General features: G+C 38.1%; 1 protein-coding gene across 1 annotated transcript in view; it reads left to right on the plus strand.

Annotated features, from left to right (window-relative positions):
* Positions 1 to 1,532: 1,532 nt before the first annotated feature.
* SCML2 (Scm polycomb group protein like 2) overlaps positions 1,533 to 12,124 on the plus strand; it is a 48,285-nt gene continuing 37,693 nt past the window's right edge. The window contains 3 exon segments of the mRNA XM_031557215.1: positions 1,533 to 1,650; positions 7,368 to 7,602; positions 11,623 to 11,711. Of these exon segments, the coding sequence (XP_031413075.1) occupies positions 1,549 to 1,650; positions 7,368 to 7,602; positions 11,623 to 11,711 (426 nt within the window). The 5' untranslated portion in view covers positions 1,533 to 1,548.

The following is a 12,124-nucleotide window of genomic DNA, read 5'->3' on the forward strand; positions in this document are numbered from 1 at the left end:
GCCTCCTTGGGCAACCTGTTCCAGTGTGTCACCACCCTCTGTGTGAAATTAACCTCTGGGTTAATTTTATTGAACTGAGTACATTAAAGTTTACTTTGAAAAATAATTTTTTAATCACAAGTCAATTGATAGTGGTAATTTTATTTTTAGATTCAAAGGCTATTTTTATAAGGTGAGACTTAGAAAGCAGTTAATTATTATTTTTGGTATTTGTGTCCTCCATGGCTTTTCAAAGAAAGGAGCTATGTATCTGGAGGCAGGTTTCTTAGGAAAGCTCAGAAGGACCATTTCCAGAGCGTACCCCCCTAAAATAGAAGTATCTTAATGCATTTTTAAAGTTAATACCTTTTGTGAATAATACAAAATGAGTGCAAGCGTATAAATATGTAAATAAGGCTTTTATTACAAAATATGCAGGCTTCCAAGGTGCCCTATGAAAACATCCTTGTTACCAGCCTAACTGCAGCTCAGTTTGCTGAATTATCAAGTTTTGAATTTTTTTTTTTAACATTAGTTAACAACTGCATGCCCTCCGCAGAGTCAAGGACCAATCCTTCATACCCTTTTGAGGCTGCTGTGCCAAAAAATGAGGATCTTAGCGGACCAAGAGGATGGTTCTCTTCTGCTTGAGACACTGTAATTTTCAGTGAAATGCTGTGCTAATGCAGGCAAGCTCTGAGCAGTGTGCAAGTGACTGAAAACACTGCTGTTTTCTGTTTGTTTCTTTGTTTCTCAAAGTTGCAGAAATATGGTTGCCCAGTAGTGTTTTTACTGGCAGACACGATGCAGTTTCTCCACCGTTGTGAAGATTTTGCTCTGTGAAGTTATCGCTGATTGAACCACTGGGTGGCATCGTTGCACTATTTGGGGGTTCATTTATGGTCTGCTTTACAGGATCATCAGATAGATTCCAGCTGCCCAAACAGAAAAATAAGCAAAAGAGATCGTCTAGATGATTTATGGACAAAAGCATTAGTTGTGCTATGGTAGTTTTTATCTTGTAGTATTTACCTTACAAAGAGGAACCTTTATCAAACTTCTCATGAAAAGAAACAAAGGTGCTGTTGGAATGTAATGCTAATTATTTTGATTTATAGTGGACTGGGGATACTGATTCTTAACGTACATTTCAGTAGATGCTAAGTGTCTGTGGTTTTCACTGTGTATTATTAAATTAGTCCTTTGAAGTTACTGTACCAGTGCTGCTGTTCCTCCCACTGCTCAAGTGATGGGGAGCTAAGATGCAGAAGCACTGAAGTGATTTTTTACAGGGATGTGCAGAGAATTGACTCTAGGTATCCTGACTTGTATCTTTATATGTGGAGCACAAAAAGAAGAACTTGTGGGTATACGTATTTTCCTGTTGTGTGATTCCCTGGTTGACTATTAAAGCTTCTCCAAAGGCTGTGTATTTTATGAAGTTTTCATTTTATTGCAATGCTGTTCTTGGGGAAACAAAAATATTCTACAGATATTTGGGTGGGTTTTTTGCTCTCTCTCTTTCCCCAGTTTACCTCTTAATTTATGTTCCCTTTCAAAACTGTCCATATGGCCTTTTTTTTTGTCTTGTGTCTTCCAGAACAGTTTAGTTGGGATGATTATCTGAAAGAGACTGAATCAATAGCTGCCCCTCTACATTGTTTCAAACAGGTATGCTAAATACTATTTTGCAAGTCTATGTGTGTATGTTTACATGTTATAGGGTGATTATATGTCAAATTTTACATTTGCACTGCTTGCAGACTTTGACTTCTTTTGATCTCTGTTTATCAGTATCTTAAACTTTTGGTAGATATCAGCAACTGAAATTTTCTGGTTTTGGTTTCTGCCTCAAGCCAGATTTTGAGGGTTTCATTAAAGCTGTATCTTTTGACTCACTTTTTCTTCAAAAGAGAACGAGATAGAACAGTCTCATTGGAGTTCAAAATAATTTTTTTTTTTAGTAATATTAGAGGATTACTGTGAGAATTAAAGTTTGGTTGATAATGAAAGGAGCCTTCCACCAATTCTGTAACTGTGGGAGTCCTTTCAATTCTGGCTAGGTATTAGATGTACAAAATGTATGTATGTATATCTTTGTGCATGCTGGAAAAGTTATTTACCACTTATTTTCTGAATCTCCCAAATACTCAAATCATAGAACGGATTGTGTTGGAAGGGATCCCATGAATCATCAAGTTCCAATCCCCCCTTCCAAAGGCAGAGTTTGTAGTCACTAGATCATGTACTAGATCAGGTTGCCCAGAGCCCCATCCAACCTGACCTTGAATGCATCCAGTGATGGGGTACCCACAACCTCTCTGGGCAGTCTGTACCAGCATCTCACTACCCTCTCAGTGAAAAATCATTCTATGATTCCATGAAATATGTTGCATTTTAACTCTTTCAGATCGGGATGATTCTTACCAAGGTGTAATCATAGAATTGTTTGAGTTGGAAAGGTTCCTTAAGGGTCATCTGGTCCAACTCTCCTGCAGTGAACAGGAACACCTACAACTAGATCAGTGTGCTCAGAGCCCCATCCAGCTTGACCTTGAATGTCTCCAGGGACAGGGCATCTACCTGCTGTTTGGGCATCCTGTTCCAGAGCTTCAATACCTTTATCATAAAAAAAAAAAAACAAACAAAACAAAACAAAAAAAACCTTACTTCCTTATGTCCAATCTAAATCTCCACTGTTTCAGCTTGAAACTGCTTCCCCTTGTTTTAACACAGCAGACCTTGCTAAAAAGTCTGTCCCCTTCTTGCAGCCCCCCTTTAGATGTTGAAAGGTTGCTATAAGGTTACCTCAGAGACTTCTCTTCTCCAGACTGAACAGCCCCAGCTCTCTCAGTGTCTCTCTGGACACACTCAAACAGGTTCACATCTCTCCTGTACTGAGGGCTCTACATCAGGTTGCAGTACTCCAGGTGAGGTCTCATCAGCCCAGAATCACCTCCCTCACCCTGCTGGCCACACTTCTTTTGATGCAGCCCAGGATACGGGTGGCTTTCTGGTCTACATGGGCACATTTCTGGATCATGCCCAGCTTGCCATCCCTTAGTATCTCAGGCCCTTTTTGGCAGGGCTATGCTCCATCCTCCAGCTCTTACTGATAGTGGGAGTTGCTGTGACCCAGAACAGAACAAAATGGCTTCTACAGGTGGATCAACCAGAAAAACTCCTGAACAGCTGGTAGTCATCAATGTCACGCCCACCAGATTTCAGTGATGGCAACTACATCATGGTTCTCTAGTAACATGGTGGCTTCAAAAATAGATAGTGGTAACAGGTACTGGAGTTTAAAGAATACATTAAAAAAATTTTGAGGAAAGGCTTTTTACCATGACTTGTAGTGGCAGAATGGACAATGGTTTTAAACTAAAAGAGAGTAGATTTAAACTGAATATAAGGAGGAAACTCTTTCTTATGAGGGTGGTGAGACACTGGAACAAGCTGCCCAGAGGAGGTGTTGATGCCCTCTTGCTGGAAGTGTTGAGGGCCAGGATGCGTGGGGCTTTGGGCAACCTATTTTAGTGGCATGTATTCCTGTCCTTGGCAGGAGAGCTGGAACTCTCTATCTTTAAGGTTTCTTCAACTGAAATCATTCTGTGGTAGAATATAAAGGAAATATTGGATCTATAATAAGGAAAACTATTTGTCCCTGAACTTAGTGTACTTCTGCTATGTCAAAAGATGGAGAGTAACTAAAGTTAAGCATTTCAAAGATAGGAATTAAGAAGATTGAGGTCACTGATGAGTATGCATGTGTAACTACAGTCTCAAGTTACTAGAATTTAGTATTATTTGTCATTCAGTGAGAGATATTAAGGAGTTTGTACAAAGGGTACTTAGTGTGCTACTTTACATCGTGCTCTACAAGTCTGATTTCCCCCTGCCTGATGGTTTTATATGTATTTACAGATGCAGTTTAAGTCTACCATCTTGTTTGAGCTAATGATCTTCATTTATTCAGCTCTTTGGAGGATGAATCAACCACTGAAGGCGTTTTTTTCTCTGTAGGAGCAGCTGGGGTCCAGTACGTTCCGAAGTTGGAGTTCTGACTTAGCTGTGAAAAATTATGTAGGATGAGTTTCAGTAGGTGCTCCTTCTATGTATTGGGTAGATAGGTGCTGAAGGAATTGGGTAGTTCAGGTTGGTAGAACTATAATATGTGTGAGAAGCAAAAAGCAACAAAGGAATAATCTGAAGACCTGGGCTAACAATATGAGGAGAGGAATCATCACGCTGTTTATCTGAAGTAATTTGCAGGAATAGAGAACAGAGAAACATGAGAACAGATGGTAGTATTTCTTCATGTTATGTCTTGAATTTCAACTTTCGCTTCAGGAGATGAGGATAAAGGACAAAATACTCCTCTCGTGCTGCTTTCAATGAGAGAGGGCTAAGAATAGCAAAGTCCATAGCTCTTTTTGGATGGATCACCTATAATTTATCATTTTCAGTGTGTGTTTTTCATAGTAGCTACCAGCTCAAGGCAGAGATCCTAAGCCCTGGTTGGGTAGGAGTAGGGCAGTGGTCTGTTTCTTGATCATTCTAAGTTAGTGCCATATTCATATGTTGTAGACCATGATGACCAGAGCATACACTCTTGAGATATGTAGCTGTAGCAGAAAGCTGCTCAGAAGCCTTTCCTTGTGTCTTTTGCGTGTTGACTTCTTTGCAAATGATGCTTGGGAAGCCTTAACCATACAACAAAATAACATCCCAAATAAAGATGTTTAAATAATGGGCTAAGATAGATATATCTGAGTGACCTGGATTTACTTTAGGAGTGTGTGGGTTGAAAAAAGAGCCTTCATGTCTGTACACAGCAAATTTCAAAACAATTTGCATATTCAAACTACACTTCTAGGATTTGACCTTTAAGTAGGAAGTGATATGCAATGTTAATTATTGTAGAGCCAGCTCTTTTCGCTAATTAATGTTTGAGGATTTTAAAACTAAAGTGCTTGAGATTCGTGTAGGACTAATTTGACTTCTGTTGGATTACACATGAATTGTATGTGTTGTTATCACTCTGTGTAATGAAAGGAAGACGCTGCTGTGGCCAGCCGAAAAACAAGCAGAGAGCTTTATTTGACAGTTATATCCAGAAATTGTGACTTGTGGGAATATTACAAAATTTACATTTTATAGTAATTAAAAATGACCAGGGGAGAGCAATAGATTAAAGTCTCTACCATTAGTTAAGGTACAGGCATAGACTGCTAATAAGAATTGATTAAAGAATTTATCTTAATTTAGAATATTTTATCTGTTGCTCTCCGTTGTTTTTAATTACTCCCTAAAATTTGGAAGCATTCTTTTCATTCTCTTACCCCTAAACTTTTCAAGTAGCTGAAAATTTTAAATATAAACAGCTCAGCCCCTTTGGGTTAGAATAGAGCTTCAAGCAAGGCTCTTAAATAGCTGGTTTTGTTATTTTGCTACATGATAAGAACTAGTATGGAGGAGTTACCTTTTAGAACTGTGCCTTGAGTTGTTGCTATTTAAACAGGCTCACCTTTCCTTCAAAAAAATAAACTCCCTAATTTCTCAATTTCAGTTGTCTTTCATGGTTGGAGAAAATAACAGCTGGACAAGCAATGTCCTGAAATTGAATTGCCCTTTAAATTTAATATGCTCAGTCTCCCCTTTCAGACAGCCTGCTGTCTAAAAGCAGCATTGGCAGATGCTGCCCTCAGTGCTCACTGAGTATTGCTTGTCTCCTTGGTTTTTGGGCTCTGACTCCTCCAGGGCTCCTGCTGTTGATCTGGGATCTGCTTGGAACACTGCCCACCATAGAAAAGATACGTTTTTAAAAATGAAGTGCTGTGGAGGTAAAATATCACTAATACTTGTTTAGGAAGCAGAATTCCTCAACCCTTTTCTGTGTACCCAGGCATACAGGTACACCCTGTGTATTCAGTATAGTTCCCTACCTGGCCTGACCGGACGGGTGTGGCAAGGGATGTCTGAATCTTGTGAATGCCCGTGTTTGTGAGCCTTCTGCCTGCCTCCTGTGTTAGGATTCAGGTTATGTTAGCTACAGGGGTAAAATGGCAAGTGGAAAGCTGCCATTTTTGGTATCTGCATTTGGGAGTAGCTTTGACCTATCTGAGGTACAGAGGCAGGCTTCCAGGAGAAGTGTTCCTGTCCTATGAGAAACCTCAGTGTTTGGCTTGTTTAACTTGAGGAAAGATTGATCAGAAGGGATCAGGTTGCCACATGGAAATACACTGCAGGTTTTTTTCATATTTTCAAAGATGTTGACGGAACTGGAAGTACAGTATTGGTAAAAGTTTCTACAAATAAATTCGGGCTGAAAGTGAGGAGATATCTTAAGGGAAGTAGAAAGATTGTTCTAGAATCTCGCTAGAGCCAAGGTGAGTCATATAATATCAGTTAGTCTTGATAGAAGATTGTGATCGTTGTAAGGTGATGTTATTGCCTACAGGGTTCCATTAGGCAAGCATTCGGACTGTGATCCAGCTGATCTCTGCCAGTGCTTGTTGTTATGTGAACTTTTCTGTGTTCCTTATAATAACTCACTAAAGAATATTCTGCTTTTTTAACTTCTAATGTGTAACAAAAAAATTCAGCTGAAAGACCAAATTGCATTCATCATCTCTTCCTTGTGCTGGCATCTTTTTCCAAGAATCTGATGCCTGTTAATTAAATTGGCATTTCATTGTGTGTGTGTGTGTATGCGTGTGTATGAATGTACTCAGTTCTCTGTGAATAAGCTCAAGCTGCAGTTCCTATCTTTGCACAGTTTTACGTGACTGTAGGACTGTCTGTTTCCTTTCTGTAAAATGCTTTTAACATTAATTCGTTTTTCTGTTTCTTTCTTTGTACTGTAAATTTTTTTTTGGTGAAAAAACATTCTTGCCTGAAACCTTCATAGTGCTTAGTGCAAGAGGGTCCAAGTTTTGTTTCAATTTGCAAAATATTACTGTATTTCTTATGAATTAAAAACTAATAAGTATTGTTTGTTCTGGTATTTATTTGTTTATTTATTTTAAAGAGTTGTCATGTTTCCTGATATTCTTGTTTTTGTTTCCCATTCGCTTCAAGTATTATTCATTCCTCCTCCATCTTTGTATTCATATTCTTGCAATATTCCCATCTTACCCATCCTGGCTGTGCCTATGTTTTAAAAAATCAGTTGTGTTTATGTAGCAGAAGCAAGCATCAAATTATGCTGCTGGGAGGTTATCCAATCTCCTTTTCTGATTTACTGCTAAATGCTGAAAGTTCAAAGGCTTCTTTATATTTACCCACTTCTATGAAATATCTGGATGAATGAAAGCTGTATATTGAACTAGCTGGCAGTTTAGCAATGCAAACAACAATAACAAAAAGTCTTTTATCTCTTACTGTAGTCCAGAATTCCACCTACAAATGATTTCAAAGTTGGTATGAAGCTGGAAGCTCGTGATCCTCGCAACGTTACCTCGGTTTGCATAGCTACGATAATTGGAATCACTGGGGCCAGGCTAAGGTTGCGACTTGACGGAAGTGATAACAAAAATGATTTTTGGAGGCTTGTGGATTCCTCAGACATACAGCCCATCGGGACCTGTGAGAAGAAGGGGGGCATGCTGCAGCCTCCACTTGGTAAGAAACAAAGCTTCTGAACTAATGTCTATGGAGCAGAGTTTCGTTTTTGTCTTGGCAAATTCAGTGGTACTAACATGTCACCAAAGCATTATTTGACTCTAAAGGACAGGTAAGTGAACTAATTTGGGGTAAGTGGATTGTGACTTTTTCCTTCTTTTTTGATGAGGAGAGTCTTTTGAAATAAATGAGCAGAATAATTGCTTTTTGACTTTAGTTATTTAATGAAGTCTCTTAGTATTAAATTGTAGTGTCTGTCAGCTTTTGTAATGGTGAGATACTGTCTTGTGCCCATTCTGAAACTGTTCACTGATATACACACCCTACCATATGAGTGTGTATGGATGCAATATTTTATTGCTTGTTGTTGTCCATGTCCCTTTTAGTAGAACTTAATAAGGACTAAGTTTTGGGTAAGGCTGATTATCCTTTTTTCCTCTTCAGTAAGGTAGAGTGGCCCAGTAGAAGACACTTGCTGTTAAGCCAAGTGTGAAGTGCTCATCTGGACTGCATAAAGTGCATACAGTTCAGGACAACCTGAATCAAGCACTCAGTTTTCTTGGGTGCTCCAAACAAATTGCAATCTGGGAAAGGTAACAACAATATTGCATCAGGAAAGAGGCACTCCAGAGCTGTGGCAAACTGCATGTGTTTCTCATTTCCTCAAGCTGACACAAGAGGGGGATGTTTGATCAATTTGTTGTGACTGGTTTGCGAGCACAACAAATGCTCATGAGCAAGGATTCAGCTGTCCTACACTGAGAAATAGTCTGCAGATTTTTTTTTGCCTTCCATGAGCGGTATGAGCCACAACAGTACGTCTCCTCAAACTGAGAAGTAGTGCTTGAGCTTAGTGAAAACTAACTGAAGAAGTTTATTAAACAGGGAGCTGTACAAAGGAATTCCTTGCTGTACAATGAATACTCAAAATTAATTTTGACCAACTACTGTGAGTAATATAACTGTGGCATCATTTTTCTCTGCTGTGATTAATCTGTATATTTAGATCTACATTTTTCTACTGTGTTTTGTAGAGCTTACACTTCTGGGTACAGAAATCTTTAAATAAAATAATATTTCTTATTAGTTTGAACATACTTCTGCTTTTCAAAAGCAGGAAAAATAATGACCAACTTTCATCTTAATTAAAGATTACCTAGTCCTGTCATTGACCCATCACCACCATACCACCAAATCATGTCATTCAGTGTATCATCTACCCTTTTCTCCACCACCTCCCCTGGGCAGCCTGTGCCACTGCCTCATCGCTCTTTCAGAGAAGAAATTTTTCCAACTTCTTCTGATAGAATTATAGAATCGTTGAGGTTGGGAAGGTTGTTGTGCTTTTTCTTACTGACCTGAGGAAACTCTTCCACCATATCTGTTAACAGATTTCAGATCTTCTGTTAGAAAGGTAAAGTGAAAAGTATAATTTCATTGCAGTGCAAAACTTGATTAGTTTGCAGACAGGCAAACTGATACAGCAGGAGTTCACTTAACCAGTAAGTTGCTTCATGTAGATTGCAAGGGTAGATATTTTTGTGCTTTTGTGCTGCTTTAAGTAAACGTAAGATAATGCAGCTAGGACACCAGTCCACCAAAAATATTATTTGAGATAGATACAGTTTCAGCTCAAAAAGGCTTTTTTTCTTTTAATCTCTTTTTCTTGTGAACATAGAGGGTTTGAATGAAAACATCTGCATTTCTTGATACTGAAGGGAAAAGATTCTGATTTGTTTTTATTTTGTTTTTGAGAAATTACTGTTTAGCCTCTCTGAAGTTCTTGGCAGAACCTTCTAGAATGAATGCAGTGATACCAACATGAACAAGGGCTGTGAAAGAAAAGAGAGTATCTATTCTTTCAGCTGTATGTATGTGTGATGTATAACTTTTGTTCAAGACCACAGTGCTTTTTTTTTTTTTTTTAATTGTGTTTCTAAACTGGCCTGATGAATTAAACAGCTCTGGATTCTGTGTAATGAAGACAGTAGAGCCATTAAGAAGAGAAACTTTCCGAGATCATCAGTTGAAGGGTTGATGCCTTCTCTTTGGATACCGTTTTTTACTCTATTGGCTCAGGCTACTTGCAGAGCAGCCCTAAACAAGCAGATGTTTCCCTGTATCCAGGAATGTAAGTTTACCTGCCCTCAGAACAATTGCAGTTATTCAGAAAAGAATGCAAATGCCATTATTTTTCCCTCCTGTCTTAGATTTTTCTGGAGATAGGCTGGATTCCAGCAATGAAGCGTTCTGGCATACCTAGATAAATTTTTGAAAAAGCCTTCTTGGCAGCTTTACAGCATCCTGTTCCTGGGCAAAGCTGGGAGCTAATTGGGTGTATAATTACCTCCTGTTAGACATTTAAGCAACTGATTTTATTATATTTTTTTCCTGAGTGGTAGGGAACCTTCTGGATACTAATGTTCTATTTCTCTCATAATAACAAGTTAAAATACTCCCTCCTACCTCATCTTTGCATAGCTTTAATTATGTATGTTACATAAGGTTTTTTAGAAAATGATTAATGTAGGAAAGGGTTCCTGTTCTGTCTTCTGTTTTTCATAGGTGATCTTTTATGGTTTTGAGAACTTAATGTTCTCAGCAAATTATGATAAAGTAACATTTACTGTGTTTTTACCAGGACAATTTATAGGCCAAGTGAAGTTAATTGAAACTGTTGTTTAGTTGTCATTCCTCTTTCTTTGTGTATGTGTCTTTTTTGTGCTAGCTGGTTAGGAATATTGTATTTCAGTAATCATACGTGTTTAGACTGTGTAAAGACTCTGGTATGAAACCAAGACTGATAATCAGCTCAGTAGTCTTCAAATTATGACACCATTTCTCAGTTGTGAGCTTTTTATTAATTTAGGTGTTGCGTAGGTAGTTCCAGCGCATAAACTTTTGTTTGGCTAAAGATAGCTTAAAGCTGTAATTTGAAGTACAATTAAAAAATACAATCCACGTAATTCAATTTTAGATTACTTAATGATTTAACTGATCAAGAATTGCGAATACATTCCACCTTTCTAGTGGCATTCTTCCAAGAGACTCTCCATGGTTCAGTTGTGAGGGAGCTCATCAGTTCCTGGCAGATTCTGGTAGTAATTGCTTTATGGAGAAATTTCCAATTCTCTATTATTTCTATTTGCCTGTAAAACTGTGCCTGGCATGTAACTGTAAAAGATGGAGTAAAACAGTGTAAAGGGGATATTTTTGGTTTTGCTTTATGCTTCTTTTTTTTTTTTTTAACTTGGAAAGTAATTGATTGTGAAGGAAGATTATCTGGAATCAGAATATTTTCAGCCAAACCTTTGTTCTGCTCGCATCAAGTAGTTCAGCTGAACAAATCTGATTACTGTTTGTACTTCTTATTCACTTGTTTAATGAAGGATGCTGGAGTAGAAACATCTAGTTTACATTTTTCAATATGATATATACATCTATTACAGCCATTATATGTTTCTTCTTCACTGTTAGGTGTTCTTTGTTAAGAATATTTATTTATTTTAATGGTTGGGGGAGAAGAAACCAATTAGTCATTTTCTTATCTGATCTGATGGAAGATTTAAAACAGCCTTGAAAATAAGTCTCTCTTCAGTAAATGAAGGAATCTGGAGCTGAGGAAGTCATTTGAGAATGAGAAGTGCCCCTGTAAAGTAAGCTGAGTTATTCCTGAGTTCATTCTGCTTGGGAAGTTCCACTGAGGCAGGGACTGTGTGGGATGACCTGGTCATCTCCTGTGCTAGAAATCATATGTTGGACAGTCTTAAACGTTTATCTATCAAATCACAAACTAACAATGACTGATTCTGTAAGCAAACCACTCAAAATGGGAATGCAGCGCACAGATTTCTGTACCAACAGCTCCTCTATTTGGGCCTTCTTGGTTACTTCTATTTTGTCCAAGTCTGAAGTAGAGGGAGTCAGGCAGTAGTAAAGCCAATTTTATATCTTTTTCCTCTTGTATTTTACAAACTGAATGTAGGGATGTTATACACAAGTTATTTATTTGTTACTTAGGATTCCAGATGAACGCATCTTCTTGGCCAATGTTTCTCTTAAGAACTCTGAATGGAGCTGAAATGGCACCTGCGGCATTCTTTAAGAAGGTAAGGAGAAAAGGACTGCTAGTATACGTGCTTATCTCCGTTGGTCTCTGGTTGCATTTTTTTAGTGAGAATGCCAAGATACTGCCTATTGGCTGCAGCACAAGAAGGCAACTGTTATTTAAAACTACTTTGAAATGGATTGGCAGGGTACAAAACTAGAAAAGTGGTCTGCTTCTAGTCCATTGGATGGGTATCTCCTTTTCTGAGTTGAGACTTTTAAAGTTCACTGTGTTATTTAGAAGAACATTAGCACACTTTGTGTCATGGATTGAAAACATGATGCCTTGTCTCACGTTTCTTAAAAGCATTGTATTCATGTTGTGATTATGCATAAGGGTAAATTTTTTCTTAGAAAAGGAATCATTGGAATAAAAGAGTGCTTGGAAACATTTTGTTAAATGTCTTAATTGGAT

Source organism: Meleagris gallopavo, chromosome 1, assembly GCF_000146605.3.
Source record: "Meleagris gallopavo isolate NT-WF06-2002-E0010 breed Aviagen turkey brand Nicholas breeding stock chromosome 1, Turkey_5.1, whole genome shotgun sequence".
Classification (NCBI taxonomy): Eukaryota; Metazoa; Chordata; class Aves; order Galliformes; family Phasianidae; genus Meleagris; species Meleagris gallopavo.